The 16,702-nt window shown below is 42.0% G+C and overlaps 1 protein-coding gene across 1 annotated transcript in view; it reads left to right on the top strand.

The window, feature by feature from the left end:
- Window positions 1–16,702, top strand: part of gareml (GRB2 associated, regulator of MAPK1-like) — a 76,678-nt gene that overhangs the window by 20,133 nt on the left and 39,843 nt on the right. The window contains exon 2 of the mRNA XM_061885863.1: window positions 7,638–7,778. Within this exon, the coding sequence (XP_061741847.1) occupies window positions 7,638–7,778 (141 nt within the window). The remainder of the gene's footprint in view (window positions 1–7,637; window positions 7,779–16,702) is intronic.

Below are 16,702 nucleotides of genomic sequence, written 5' to 3'. Positions count from 1 at the left end.
TTAAAATGCATTCTAACTCGTAAATAAAAGTCTGCGAACAATGGAGCCAATGGAAGGTAATCTATTCCACCAAAAAAACCTAATAAATAACCTTTAAAAAAAACGGCAACAATACATTTCGTGACTTGAATATTAACCAAGTATTAATTATATTGTTATAAAAAGCGCTAACACAGACAAACTATTTATAGCGGCGCTGTGATCACTAGGTTGTGTGCTTATGTTGACATCATTAAGTGGTCAGCTGCTTCCTTACTCTAAGAGTTAAATACAGATCATAAATAATGCCTCTCACCTGAATATAGAAGGATGAGGACATATTACGAAAATTTGGTACATTTTGACAGCCAATTTAGACTTGTGAGGATTATGAGTCATTCTTAATCTTAACGGGAATATAAAAAAGATTATATCAGTCGGCATCATTATAACAGCAGACATTGTACAGTAAGTGATGTTTTATCATGTTTGTTGGATCTCATGTAGTCTGCAGTGAGTAGAAATCGGTGACGTTGGAAAAAAGCGAACATTGTGATGCCTATTTGAAAACAATGCGCCACACATGTTTAAAATTAGTAAAATATACGAAAATATTAAATGTTATTAAAATGTGCCTGTTACTACATTACATATATACTTACATCATGCATATAAAACCTTAATGGCAGTGTTTTAGGGGCTTTATAGGCAGAATAGAGCGACTTCCATAGGCTCCATCCTTTGTATGCAAACTTTTAAACACATTATTAAAGGCCTACTGAAATGAGATTTTCTTATTTAAACGGGGATAGCAGGTCCATTCTATGTGTCATACTTGATCATTTTGCGATATTGCCATATTTTTGCTGAAATGATTTAGTAGAGAACATCGACGATCAAGTTCGCAACTTTTGGTCGCTAATAAAAAAGCCTTGCCTTTACCGGAAGCAGCAGACGATGTGCGCGTGACGTCACGGGTCGTAGGGATCCTCACATCGTTTACAATCATAGCCAGCAGCAGCTAGAGGTTTTCGGACCGAGAAAGCGACAATTTCCCCATTAATTTGAGCGAGGATGAAAGATTTGTGGATGAGGAAATTTAGAGTGAAGGTCTAGAAAAAAAAAAAAAAAAATGTAAAGAAAAAAAAAGGCGATTGCAGTGGCAGCGATTCAGATCTTATTGGACACATTTACTAGGATAATTCTGGAAAACCCCTTATCTGCCTATTGTGTTACTAGTGTTTTAGTGATATTAAATAGTACCTGAAAGTCGGAGGTGTGTGGCCACGGGTGTGTTGACGCCAGTGTCTCTTAGGGAAGTCACGGCAGCTGCAGCAGGACGGAAGCTCCGCTGATGTCTCCGGTAAGAAGTGACTTATTACCACAATTTTCTCACCGAAAACTGCCGGTTGACATGTAGTCGGGAACCATGTTCGCTTGACCGCTCTGATCCATAGTAAAGCTTCATCTTCGGGAATTTAAAACAAGGAAACACCGACTGTGTTTTTGTGGCTAAAGGCTAAAAGATTCCCACCTCCATCTTTCTACATTGACTTCTCAATTATTAATTGAACAAATTGCAAAAGATTCAGCAACACAGATGTCCAGAATACTGTGTAATTATGCGATTAAAGCAGACTACTTATAGCTTGGATCGGGCTGGAAAACAATGTTCGCTACAACCCGAGACGACAAACGCACGCGTTTTCAACACGACACTTCATGGGAAATTTAAAATTGCAATTTAGTGAACTAAAAAGGCCGTATTGGCATGTGTTGCAATGTTAATATTTCATCATTGATATATAAACTATCAGACTGCGTGGTCGGTAGTAGTGAGTTTCAGTAGGCCTTTAACTATTCATAATAAATTAAAAAACAAGAAAACATGTGTTCTTGTCTGACATAAAGGATTGTCAATTGTAGGCAAAATCACCCATAAAGTGCAGTTATGATTAATAATCTAGTCGAGTTGCCAGTCGGGTGGCACACAATAAATTTGCATGTGCAAAAAAAAACGGCTCCCAAACAAAATGTCTCACGACTGGGAATCCATCCATCCATTTTCTGCCGCTTATTCCCGTTCGGGGTCGCGGGGGGCGCTGGCGCCTATCTCAGCTACAATCGGGCGGAAGGCGGGGTACACCCTGGACAAGTCGCCACCTCATCACAGGGCCAACATAGATAGACAGACAACATTCACACTCACATTCGTTTACTTAAAATAGCTGTTCAAAAGACTCGAATCGTTTTCGAACATACACATTATGGAATTGCTCGTACACTGCATTAAATGTTATCGAATCTTTCTCTTTTTAACCCATGTATCTAGATGTGTATCGAATCGTCCATCAAAAAGAGTGTGTGAGGCTCATTTGGATCATTGTGCTACATGATGGCTCTATTGCAGAACAGTGTGTGTGTGTGTGTGTGTGTTCTTGTTTTTCTGCCCTTCTTGAGACATCAACAAGTAAAAGTATTTTGCATATAATAGAGAATGTCTCATTAGCACCCCTGGTGGTGAAATCAATCAAAATTAGGGTGGACCCAAAAATGAGGGATTTTTCGAATTGACTGTGTGTCGATTTTAAAAGTGCTCCCCCTCTGGTCAACATATGAAATAAGTGTGTGTGAAAATTTTAAGTGCCCCCCCTCTGGTCAACGTATGCAATACCAAGTGTGTGTCAGAAATTAAAATGTGCCCCCTTTGGCCAAAGTTAATTTTTTTTTTTTTTTTTTTTTTTTTTTTGGAGTATATAGAGACATACTGTAATAACTTTAAATAAATAATGAACATTAAAAAAAAAAATACAAAAGAAATGAACTAAAAGCTTAACTTTTTTTTATATTTGCATAGTATGTATATATTATTGATGTTGTAAGTACATTTTTTTATGTATCTAGAAAGGGTGTTTCTAAAGAGGTCGGCATTTTTCGTAAGTCCCAAGAAGGTAACAAATACAAGAATGTGTTAGTGTGCGTGTGTGGGTGTGTGTGTGTTTGTTCAAGTGTTGCCAGTAACATTACAGGCGTGGTAATAATTACTGTTGTCAGTATTTATCTAGGGCTTCACGGTGGAAGAGGGGTTAGTGCGTCTGCCTCACAATACGAAGGTCCTGCAGTCCTGGGTTCAAATCCAGGCTCGGGATCTTTCTGTGTGGAGTTTGCATGTTCTCCCCGTGAATGCGTGGGTTCCCTCCGGGTACTCCGGCTTCCTCCCACTTCCAAAGACATGCACCTGGGGATAGGTTGATTGGCAACACTAAATTGGCCCTAGTGTGTGAATGTTGTCCGTCTATCTGTGTTGGCCCTGCGATGAGATGGCGACTTGTCCAGGGTGTACCCCGCCTTCCGCCTGATTGTAGCTGAGATAGGCGCCAGCGCCCCCCGCGACCCCGAAAGGGAATAAGCGGTAGAAAATGGATGGATGGATGGAGTATTTATCAATCAATCAATCAATGTTTACTTATATAGCCCTAAATCACTAGTGTCTCAAAGGGCTGCACAAACCACCACGACATCCTCGGTAGGCCCACATAAGGGCAAGGAAAACTCACACCCAGTGGGACATCGGTGACAATAATGATCCAGTGGGACGTCTGTGACAATAATGATTATGAGAACCTTAGAGAGGAGGAAAGCAATGGATGTCGAGCGGGTCTAACATGATACTGTGAAAGTTCAATCCACAATGGATCCAACACAGTCGCGAGAGTCCAGTCCAAAGCGGGTCCAACTCAGCAGCGAGAGTCCCGTTCACAGCGGAGCCAGCAGGAAACCATCCCAAGCGGAGGCGGCTCAGCAGCGCAGAGATGTCGAGGCGGATCAGCAGCGCAGAGATGTCCCCAGCCGATACACAGGCAAGCAGTACATGGCCACCGGATCGGACCGGACCCCCTCCACAGGGGAGAGTGGGACATAGAAGAAAAAGAAAAGAAACAGCAGATCAACTGGTCTAAAAAGGGAGTCTATTTAAAGGCTACAGTATACAAATGAGTTTTAAGGTGAGACTTAAATGCTTCTACTGAGGTGGCATCTCGAACTGTTACCGGGAGGGCATTCCAGAGTACTGGAGCCCGAACGGAAAACGCTCTATAGCCCGCAGACTTTTTTTGGGCTTTGGGAATCACTAACAAGCCGGAGTCCTTTGAACGCAGATTTCTTGCCGGGACATATGGTACAATACAATCGGCAAGATAAGATGGAGCTAGACCGTGTAGTATTTTATACGTAAGTAGTAAAACCTTAAAGTCACATCTTAAGTGCACAGGAAGCCAGTGCAGGTGAGCCAGTACAGGCGTAATGTGATCAAACTTTCTTGTTCTTGTCAAAAGTCTAGCAGCCGCATTTTGTACCAACTGTAATCTTTTAATGCTAGACATGGGGAGACCCGAAAATAATACGTTACAGTAGTCGAGGCGAGACGTAACAAACTCATGGATAATGATCTCAGCGTCTTTAGTGGACAGAATGGAGCGAATTTTAGCGATATTACGGAGATGAAAGAAGGCCGTTTTAGTAACGCTTTTAATGTGTGCCTCAAAGGAGAGAGTTGGGTCGAAGATAATACCCAGATTCTTTACCGTGTCGCCTTGTTTAATTGTTTGGTTGTCAAATGTTAGAGTTGTATTATTAAATAGAGTTCGGTGTCTAGCAGGACCGATAATCAGCATTTCCGTTTTTTTGGCGTTGAGTTGCAAAAAGTTAGCGGACATCCATTGTTTAATTTCATTAAGACACGCCTCCAGCTGACTACAATCCGGCGTGTTGGTCAGCTTTAGGGGCATGTAGAGTTGGGTGTCATCAGCATAACAGTGAAAGCTAACACCGTATTTGCGTATGATGTCACCTAGCGGCAGCATGTAGATGCTGAAGAGTGCAGGGCCAAGGACCGAACCCTGGGGAACTCCACACGTTACCTTAACGTAGTCCGAGGTCACATTGTTATGGGAGACACACTGCATCCTATCAGTAAGATAAGAGTTAAACCAAGACAGGGCTAAGTCTGACATACCAATTCGTGTTTTGATACGTTCTAATAAAATATTATGATCGACGGTATCGAAAGCAGCGCTAAGATCGAGGAGCAGCAACATAGATGACGCATCAGAATCCATCGTTAGCAATAGATCATTAGTCATTTTTGCGAGGGCTGTCTCCGTCGAGTGATTTGCCCTGAAACCGGATTGAAAGGTTTCACATAGATTGTTAGACGCTAAGTGTTCATTTAACTGCTCCGCAACAATTTTTTCGAGGATTTTTGAAATAAAGGGAAGGTGAGACACCGGTCGGTAGTTTACCATGAGGTCAGGATCGAGGTTAGGTCTTTTAAGAAGAGGATGAATAACCGCTTTTTTGAATGCTAGGGGAACAGTGCCCGAGGAAAGTGATAAGTTTATAATATTTAGCACTGATGGACCTAATAATACAAAGAGCTCCTTGATCAGTTTCCCAGGAAGAGGGTCAAGTAAACATGTTGTTTGTTTTATTCCATTTACACGTTGTAACAATTCCTCTAATGTTATTTCCTCAAAACGAGAGAAACTATTTTGGAGGGCAGTATCCGCCGTATATACAATCGTGTCAGTGTTAATAGAACCCCGTTGTAGCTGGGACGCATTGTCTTTAATCTCCTTTCTAATGACTTCAATTTTCTTACTAAAGAATTGCATAAAGTCATCAGCTGAGTGGGTGGAGCTACTGGAAGGAGTCCCTTGTTGGGTTAGTGATGCTACCGTACTAAACAAAAATTTAGGATCGTTTTTATTACGGTGGATGAGATTTGAGTAATAATTAGCTTTAGCTAAGGTAAGCATGCGTTTATAAGTTATTAAACCATCACTAAATGCTTGATGGTGCACCTCAAGTTTAGTCGTGCGCCATTTGCGTTCCAGCTTTCTGCATAATAATTTCTGAGCTCTAGTTTCTTCTGTAAACCACGGGGTGCGCTTTTTTGGAGCCTTTTTTAACTTTAGCGGTGCTATGTTATCAATGGTTTCGCGCAGGGCGTCGTTAAAGTTGTTAGTGAGGTTATCAATAGAGCCCACATACTTTGGGAATGGTGCCATTACCGAGGGCAGTAGGTCAGCAAGAGTTGTCGTTGTGGCCGTATTAATGTTGCGGCTGCTATAGCAGTTATTATTATTATTAGTTTGACGAACATGCGTCTGAACCTCGAATTTTATAAGGTAATGATCGGACAATACTTTAGTATACGGGAGTATCGTAACTTTGGAAGCGGTGATACCCCTGACAAGCACTAGGTCTATCGTATTACCGTTGCGATGCGTGGGTTCATTTATTATTTGTGTGAGACCACAGCTATCAATTATAGTCTGGAGCGCTACGCACGGTGGGTCCGATGGGGTATTCATATGGATATTAAAGTCCCTCATTATGATTATATTATCGGCGTGTGTCACTAGATCAGCAACGAACTCTGAGAATTCATTGATAAAGTCCGAACAGGGCCCTGGGGGGCGGTAGATAACAGCCAGGTGTAGAGGCAGCGGTGTGACAGACCTCATAGTAAGCACCTCAAACGATTTATATTTATTATTTATGTTAGGACTAAGGTTAAAGTTTTCGTTGTATATTAGTGCGATCCCCCCACCCCTTTTAAGCGGCCGGGCAATATGCGCATGTGTAAAGTTAGGAGGACATGCCTCATTTAGCGCAAAAAAGTCGTTTGGTTTAAGCCAGGTTTCACTGAGACCGATGACGTTAAGATTGTTGTCTCTGATGATATCATTAACTAACAACGTTTTGGGAGACAATGATCTTATGTTTAAAAAACCTATATTATAGGTAGTGGGCTGTTTTAGGGAATTTTTGATCAAATTATCCGTAGTAGCAATATTAATAATGTTGTGTTTATTATGCCCAGTGCATTCAGTATAATTACGACCATATCTAGGAATTGATACGACGGGAATGTTCCGATTGTTTGATTGTTGCTTTGATAAACTGCACGCATCATGGTTAGCCTCCTCAGTAACGGGGATTTTCCGATTGTTTGTTTGTTGCTTTGATAAACTGCACGCATCATAGTTAGCCACCTCGGTAAAACACATGTCCAACTCTGAAACACTCAAAGCAGAAAAAACTTGTTCTAATTTAACTGACTCCTTACCCAGACCAGTAGTCTCGTATCCTTTATTTAAATCCGTCTTCAGGGTGGAGGGAAGTGGTGTTCTGTGGGGATTAGCCTTCTGCTTTGTTTTTAGCCCCGCTCGACATCCGCGTTTCCGATCACACCGCTGGCGTCTGCTCCGTAGACGGCCAACGCTGCTACTAGACTCCGCTGCTTCACAGGCCGCTGGATGTAGCCGCCGACGTATCCCCATGCTAGTTAGCATGTTTAGCACGCCCGCGTCTATCAGTCCAAAACGGCCCGATATGTCCATATCCAGAAGTGTCTGGCGGTCGTACGTGATCACGGAGTGACCACGATGCGAGCCAGCCATGAAGTCTGCAGAACTGTCCGGCATTTCCGCCAAATGTTCCATCTTTAGCAAGAGCACCGCAGTGTCGCAGCCCGTCCGGGCGCCGCCATCTCCTGAGTGTACGCTTCTTTGTTTTGTCTACGGCCAAGTTACTACTACAAAAACAACAACAGTTGTCTAATGAAGACGTGTGTGCACCTGTGTGTCTCCAAGGTGAATGTGTTGAGGGTCTATCAGAGGAGGATGTGGTTCTGCTGCACTCCTGTCGCCAGTGGACTACTGTAACGGCTCATAGCTTAGAAGAAGGACATTACGTCATCGGGCCCAAAATTGACATCCCCCTACAGTACCAAGGTGAGAGTATACACACACGCACGCACATACACACACACACACACACACACACACACACTTGGTTAGTACTTATGGACAGTTAGCTTCAACTGGCCCATTGAGGGGATCATGCACTGTTTGGAATGTCACAGCACATGTCGGAATTCATGTTTCCCCCACCGATGAACCGGCAGCACTCATGCACCCCAAGGTAATGACATTACCAAACCAGGCAGAACGACCTTGGTGCAGTAGATCTCTGCTCGTTGGGGGTTACAGTCAAGAACAGTAACACTATGTTTGAATTTGTAATTAAATTATTCTAGTTGGTACTAGTGGTACATGTACCACAGTTTGAGAATCTCTGCTCTAGTGTATATAACAGGAGTATGGCGCGGTTTTTAAAGACTTACTGCAAAAATACTAGTGAAAGATCCTCTAAGTCATGGGTTCTCAAACAGTTTTTACTAACCACCACCTCAGAAAAGACTTGATTTTCCAAGTACCACTATAATGACCCACATTAAAATATGGTAGCGTAGTAGGCATAAGTAATCCTTAAAAACAAGGCACAGGCTTTATTAACAAATATATTTGATATTTTGGCCATTGTAACATTAAACCATTTGAAAAATAACACTGTGTTTCAATATATCAAAATAAAGCACTATTTAGGAATGTTTTGCTGCTTTTAAGGACCTACCGCAAACATTCTAGTCAAAGATCCTCTATACATCAGGATTATTCAGCTGTTTTTAAAGACCTACTGCAAAAATACTAGTCAAAGGTCCTCTATATTTCAGGAATGTTTTGCTGTTTTTAAGGACCTACCCCAGAAATTCTAGTCAAAGATCCTCTATATATCAGGACTCCTGATTCAGGAGTATTCAGCTGTTTTTAAAGACCTATACAGTTGTGATCAAAATTATTCAACCCCCACACAATTTTGGTGTTTTAGCAAGTTGGACATTTATTTCGTATTTTGTTTATAGTCATATCAAAAAAATATGTGTCAATAGACAAAAAGGAAATTTTTCTTAAATTGTAACACTGTATTTTACAAAATACCAAAAAAGGAAATTTTTCTTAATATCTCATTGACAAAATTATTCAACCCCCTAGTTACATGCATCTTTAGTACTTAGTAGAACACCCTTTGGCAGTAATTACATCCTTCAAACGTGATGCATAACCGGACACAAGCTTCTTGGAACCATCTACAGGTATTTTAGTCCATTCCCCTTGGGCAAAGGCCTCCAGTTCGTTCATATCCTTGGGCTTGCGTGCTGCAACTGCCTTCTTCAAGTCCCACCACAGGTTTTCTATAGGATTTAGGTCTGGCGACTGTGAAGGCCACTCCAGAGTCTTCCAGCCCTTCTTCTGCAACCACTCTGATGTTGATTTGGAGGTATACTTGGGATCGTTGTCCTGTTGGAAGGTCCAACATCTCCCAAGCCTCATTTTCTTCACTGATTTCATGACATTTGCAGCTAATATATCCTGGTAGGAAATAGAATTCATAATGCCTTGAACATGTTGGAGATTCCCAGTACCCGAGGCAGAGAAACAGCCCCAGAGCATGATTGACCCCCCACCATACTTAACAGTAGGCAAGGTGTTCTTCTCTTTGTAAGCTTCATTTTTTTCTTCTCCAGACATAACGTTGATTCATAGGCCCAAAGAGTTCCAGTTTTGTCTCATCACTACATAGAACAGTTTCCCAAAACCTTTGGGGTTTGTCCAGATGATTTTTGGCATACTGGAGTCTATTTTCTTGTGCCTGGTAGTCCGAAGTGGGCTGCGCCTGAGAGTTCTGGCATAGAGGTCTTCATTTCGTAGTGCGCGCCTTATTGTCTGGGACGAAACCTGCGTTCCCCCCTCTGCAATGTCCTGTTGTAGTTCCTCAGCTGTTACCCGGGGGTTTTTCACCACTGTACGCTTCAAATACTGGACAGCATCCTCTTTCTACCACGCCCAGGTAGTGTTTCCACTGTGGCTTTAGCTTTGAAGTTGCGAATTATGCTCCCAACTGTGTCTCTTGGAATGTGTAATGTCTTTGCTATTTTCTTATATCAATATCCTTTCTTATGAAGAGAAATTACCTCCTCTCTTGACTTCTTTGACCACTCCCTGGACTTCACCATGTTGCAAATACACCATTGACCATCTACAAGAAGCTGAGCGTCAGTCTTTTTCAATCAGTTTAATTGTTGCTCGTTAAGGTTCTAATCACATCTACAGGTGTTTTCAACACCTGATTGAAAAGACCTTATTCAAATTCTGTTAAGAGTTATGATCTTCAAGGGGTTGAATAATTTTGTCTATTAGATATTAAGAGAAATGACACTGTTTGGTATGTTACAAAATATAATGTTGTAATTCAAGTTGCATTTGTCTATTTAATGCATCTTTATTTGATATGACTATAAATATACGGAATAAATGTCCAACTTGCTAAAACACCAAAATTGTGTGGGGGTTGAATAATTTTGATCACAACTGTATTGGTCGAAGATCCTCTATATAACAGGAGTAATCTGCTGTTTTTAAAGACCTACTGAAAAAATACTAACTTCAAAGATCCTCTATATTTCATGATTACTTTGCTGTTTCTAAAGATCTACTGCAGAAATACTGATCAAAGATCCTCTATACATCAGGGCTATTTTGCTGTTTTTTAATGACCTACAGAAAAAATACAAGTCAAAGATCCTCTATATTTCAGGAGTGTTTTGCTGTTTTTAAGGACCTACCGCAAAAATTCTAGTCAAAGATCTTCTACACATCAGGAGTATTCAGCTGTTTTTAAAGACCTACTGCAAAAATACTAGTCAAAGATCCTCTATATTTCAGGAATGTTTTGCTGTTTTTAAGGACCTACCACAAAAATTCTAGTCAAAGATCCTCTATATATCAGGAGTATTCAGCTGTTTTTAAAGACCTACTGCAAAAATACTAGTCAAAGATCCTCTATACAATAAGACAATTCTGCTTTTTTAAAGACCTACTGCAAAAATACTAGTCAAAGATCCTCTATACATCAGGAGTATTCAGCTGTTCTTAAAGACCTACTGCTAAAACTTATGAGGGGATCATGCACTGTTTGGAATGTCACATCACACGTCGGAATTCATGTTTCCCCACCAATAAACTGGCAGCACTCATGCACCCCCAGGTTATGACATTACCATACCAGGCAGAACGACCTTGGTACAGTAGATCTCTGCTAGTCGGGCTTACAGTCAAGACCCCCCTATCAATTTAGTTTGCCAAATATGTAACCAGTCTCAAGTTAGAGATGAAATACTTCCAACTTTAGGTCGTTTACAGTCTCCACAATGAAGTTGCTGTAAAACTAAGCAGTAAGCACTCAAAGGAAAGTACACAAATATACACATGAAGTACACGTACATGTACAAATCATGTTAAATCAACAATACAGTTTGAGATAAACTGAAAAAAAAGCAATAGAACCATACAGGATAACATTTGGCTCTGATGCCGTTAGCTTAATGATATCTTATAATGGACGAGCCCATTGACCTGCTAACAAAAATTAGCATTGGGGAATGCCAGCAACTTCAGGGTTCCAGGTTCGATTTCCATTTCCGCCATTCTAATCCCCGTCGTCGTGTCCTTGGGCAGGACACTTTACCAGTGCAACCCACACCGGTTTGAATGTCGCTTAAAGATGTTTATTAAAAAAAAAAAAAAGATGTAAATATTGGGTTTCAGTTTGTAAATATGCTTTAAATCACTTGAGGAAAAAGCGCTATACAAATATAATTTATTTCACATTGCAATCATTTTAAACTTATAGAACCATTTAACATGTTTGATTTTAATGGAACAAAAGTGATATAAAACAGCAAATAGCGTATTTTGTGGACTATAGAGCACAACGGTATATAAGCTGCAGCCACTAAATTCTAGAAAGAATAAAATAAAGTCCATAAATTTGCCGAACCGGACTATAAGCCGTAGATATATACGTACTGAAATTAGTTATTTACACAGGTATATTTTGTAAATGTTTATTCCATATCATAATTGTTTCCAAACGTTGCCTGTAACACGGCACTAAAATGGTTGATGAAACAAAACAGAAGTCATTGTCATGGACCCACTAGCTGAGGAAGCTAGCTCTCCAATCACCTAAACAGACTTAGTAACTACACGATGACATTTTGGTGAGTTTACTGAGGAATTTGTGAAAATGAAAAAATACAAGAAGAATGTTGTTGTAATTTATAAATATTAACACTCGTAAACGTGTTAGCATAATAGCTAATTCTAACGACGCTACCGTCATTACATTACGATAGCACGTAAAAATATGCATGAAAACACTCCTACAGGCATCACACAGTGGGACAGTTTAGTAAATATAAACAGTTTCAGTTATAATGTAAAACTTACAAAACGTTGCTTGGAGTGATGAACGGAGAATCCACACGCGTGGGACCGCTATGGACGGTGAAGGAACAGCACTTCCACTTCCGGTTGAAAGTTCTAAGAAGAAGAGCACTGCAGTACCTGCAGTGAGCAAACTCGTCCAAAAGATGGAGCCACAGCACAAACAACAACACACCATTTCCGTGTATTTGCATGTGTTTAATATTAGCATTATGGCCGCCAGCAAAGAAAAATCCATAAATTAGCCGCACTGTTTTATAGGCCGCAGTGTTCACGGTGTAGGAAAAAAGTATCTTATAGTCCAGAATTTGCTGTACATTTCTAGTTACAGGAATATAGTCACAAAACAAATATTGACGCTAACTTTGTACTACTAGGCCAGTCTGCTGCTCTTTACTCTCAGTACGTGTCTTTTTTAAGTGTGTGCTATCTAGCTACAGAAGCCTGTTGCTCAAAACTAATAGTCAATGTTTTAGTGTTTTTTTTATTCCATTGTTTATTTATTTTTTTCAAATATATATATAGTTGTTTTTTTTTATCTTGCGCTATTTGTGTTTGCTGGTTTTTCTTGTGTTATCTTTTAACCTGCCTATTGTACAGTACTTTGGCTACCCCTCTGGTAAATTTTAAATGTGCTTTATAAATAAAGTTGATTTGATTGATTGATTGATTTATTATGTATTACTTAATTTTTTTCAAACTTTATTTTTTAATTATATGTTTTATAACTTTTTTGTATTACTTTTTTCTGTTTTTAATTACTTTTTAATCCCTTTTTTTAATTAGTTATTTTCCAATGATACTGTACTGACTTTTTAATTTATTTTGTACAATTTTACAATGTGTGTCTATTATTTGTGCACTCTAATTTTTTAAGTTGTTCTCGATTTATTAAATTATTTAATTTACCTCAGCTGTAACTATTTACGTGCATCACTGACTAAGACCTTGTCGAAACCGATCTGTGTTTTGGTAGCGCCTGTGCAGTTCATATTAAAATTTTAATAAGGACCCGGCCGGGTGTTGTTGGCTTTGCTTTTTCTTTAAGTACAATTTTTGCCGTGCACCTCTTTATTTTTGTTTTATTACGTCTTTTGGAGAGTGTGTTTTTTTCCTGTGTTCTGTGGAACATGATTGCCAGGAGATGGTAGCACAAATATCACTTTCTTTCCAATTTTTTTTTTTTTTTTTGTACTTGAATTTACCGCCACAATTACATGAATGTATGTAAACACTGCGGTCAGGGGTCGACATAGCAAGTCACATTAGCAAACTTTTTGCACGGAAAGCCCGTACTGACGCAACCTTGGCCAGAAAGCAAAAACACGTACTGTACTATATGTGTTACCATAAAAAAAAAGTGAGAAGAATCCCAGGAATATGCGGTAGAGTGAATGTCAAACTGCGTATAGTCTGGGATCCCCTGGACTGTAGCATCTATTTAAACAATAACGGCTGTGTGTTGAGTCCTTTTTAGTGAAAACTAAACTGCTGTACAACCTGCACACTGGCTACTCTAATGAATGTGCAAGTTTTATTTCTATAGTATGATCCCTTGCAAGGATGCACAGTATTGTACTAAAATGGCAACAGTCATGTAGTTTCTCTGACTCCTGTTCATTGACGGCAAGCTGAGCGTGACCTCACCGCACCATCACCAGCAGACCGTGCAGTCAGTGGTATTCTTCGCTGTGTAACCGGAGCTTTATGCCTCCTCTTCATCGCTTCCTCTAATGATGGGAGCGCTGATGTCACCTCACACCACTGACGCCTCCCCGACCCATTTACTGGATGATTATACCTTATTGAGAGGACACATTGTAGCGTACAAAAAAGTGAAGATTTCCGGTTGATAGTAGATATATTTATTTCAGTTGAGTCATCATTTTCCCCGAGACTGCAGACTAGAATGACCTTCGGGTTTAGTTTTGCACACATTTCACCTCAAACAGCTTTTACATGTTCCCTAAATGTCTGCCAACATTCAGGTTAGGAATGCGTGACGTGAGTAAAAAAACAAAGTCCGTGCAGATTACACCAGATTTTTCTAAAAATGTCTGCCTTTTTTTGCTGAAAAGGCTCACTAATTTTAATGTTTACGGCTCTCAGTTCATGTCAGGTGTTAACGTTGACTTTTACTTGAAGAGTACGGTGTACACTACATCAGTGTTTCTCAATTATTTTCTGTTACGCCCCCCACCCCCACCCCCACTCTCCGCCGTGGCTATAATTAGTAGGGCTGTGAATCTTTAGGCATCACACGATACGATTCGATTCGTGGGGGTACAATTTGATTCAGAATCGATTCTTGACGCAAAATCAATACTTTAATAACATTGGGTGCCAGTTCTATGATAAACTACTGTATTTTCCGGACCATAGGCTGCACCAGATTATAAGGCGCACTGCCAATGAATGGTGTATTTTTTATCTTTTTTTATATAAAAGGTGCACCGGATTATATGGCGCATTAAAGGAGTCATAATTTTTTTTCTAAATGTAAAACACTTCCTTGTGGTCTACATCAGTGTTTTTCAACCACTGTGCCGCGGCACACTAGTGTGCCGTGGGATACAGTCTGGTGTGTCGTGGGAGATGATCTAATTTCACATACTTGGGTTGAAAATATTTTTGCAAACCAGTAATTATAGTCTGCAAATGATGTGTTGTTGTTGAGTGTCGGTGCTGTCTAGAGCTCGGCAGAGTAACCGTGTAATACTCTTCCGTATCAGTAGGTGGCATCCATCCATCCATCATCTTCCGCTTATCCGAGGTCGGGTCGCGGGGGCAGCAGCCTAAGCAGGGAAGCCCAGACTTTCCTATCTTCAGCCACTTCGTCTAGCTCTTCCCGGGGGATCCCGAGGCGTTCCCAGGCCAGCCGGGAGACATAGTCTTTCCAACGTGTCCTGGGTCTTCCCCGTGGCCTCCTACCAGCTGGACGTGCCCTAAACACATCCCTAGGGAGGCGTTCGGGTGGCATCCTGACCAGATGCCCGAACCACCTCATCTGGCTCCTCTCGATGTGGAGGAGCAGCGGCTTTACTTTGAGCTCCTCCCGGATGGCAGAGCTTCTCACCCTATCTCTAAGGGAGAGCCCCGCCACCCGGCGGAGGAAACTCATTTCGGCCGCTTGTACCCGTGATCTTATCCTTTCGGTCATGACCCAAAGCTCATGACCATAGGTGAGGATGGGAACGTAGATCGACCGGTAAATTGAGAGCTTTGCCTTCCGGCTCAGCTCCTTCTTCACCACAACGGGTCGATACAACGTCCGCATTACTGAAGACGCCGCACCGATCCGCCTGTCGATTTCACGATCCACTCTTCCCCCACTCGTGAACAAGACTCCTAGGTACTTGAACTCCTCCACTTGGGGCAGGGTCTCCTCCCCAACCCGGAGATGGCACTCCACCCTTTTCCGGGCGAGAACCATGGACTCGGACTTGGAGGTGCTGATTCTCATTCCGGTCGCTTCACACTCGGCTGCGAACCGATCCAGTGAGAGCTGAAGATCCCGGCCAGATGAAGCCATCAGGACTACATCATCTGCAAAAAGCAGAGACCTAATCCCGTGGCCACCAAACCGGAACCCCTCAACGCCTTGGCTGCGCCTAGAAATTCTGTCCATAAAAGTTATGAACAGAATCGGTGAGAAAGGACAGCCTTGGCGGAGTCCAACCTTCACTGGAAACGTGTCCGACTTACTGCCAGCAATGCGGACCAAGCTCTGACACTGATCATACAGGGAGCGGACTGCCACAATAAGACATTCCGATACCCCATACTCTCTGAGCACTCCCCACAGGACTTCCCGAGGGACACGGTCGAATGCCTTCTCCAAGTCCACAAAGCACATGTAGACTGGTTGGGCAAACTCCCATGCACCCTCAAGAACCCTGCCGAGAGTATAGAGCTGGTCCACAGTTCCACGACCAGGACGAAAACCACACTGTTCCTCCTGAATCCGAGGTTCGACTATCCGGCGAAGCCTCCTCTCCAGTACACCTGAATAAACCTTACCGGGAAGGCTGAGGAGTGTGATCCCACGATAGTTGGAACACACCCTCCGGTCCCCCTTCTTAAAGAGAGGGACCACCACCCCGGTCTGCCAATCCAGAGGTACCGCCCCCGATTTCCACGCGATGCTGCAGAGTCTTGTCAACCAAGACAGCCCCACAGCATCCAGAGCCTTAAGGAACTCCGGGCGGATCTCATCCACCCCCGGGGCCTTGCCGCCGAGGAGCTTTTTAACTACCTCAGCGACCTCAGCCCCAGAAATAGGAGAGTCCACTACAGATTCCCCAGGCACCGCTTCCTCAAAGAAAGACGTGTTGGTGGGATTGAGGAGGTCTTCGAAGTATTCCCTCCACCGATCCACAACATCCGCAGTCGAAGTCAGCAGAACACCATCCGCACCATACACGGTGTTGATAGTGCACTGCTTCCCCTTCCTGTGGCGCCGTATGGTGGTCCAGAATCGCTTCGAAGCCGTCCGGAAGTCGTTTTCCATGGCTTCTCCGAACTCTTCC

The sequence above is a fragment of the Nerophis ophidion genome, linkage group LG24, assembly GCF_033978795.1.
Source record: "Nerophis ophidion isolate RoL-2023_Sa linkage group LG24, RoL_Noph_v1.0, whole genome shotgun sequence".
Lineage (NCBI taxonomy): Eukaryota > Metazoa > Chordata > Actinopteri > Syngnathiformes > Syngnathidae > Nerophis > Nerophis ophidion.
This window is presented reverse-complemented; position numbering and strand designations above follow the sequence as displayed.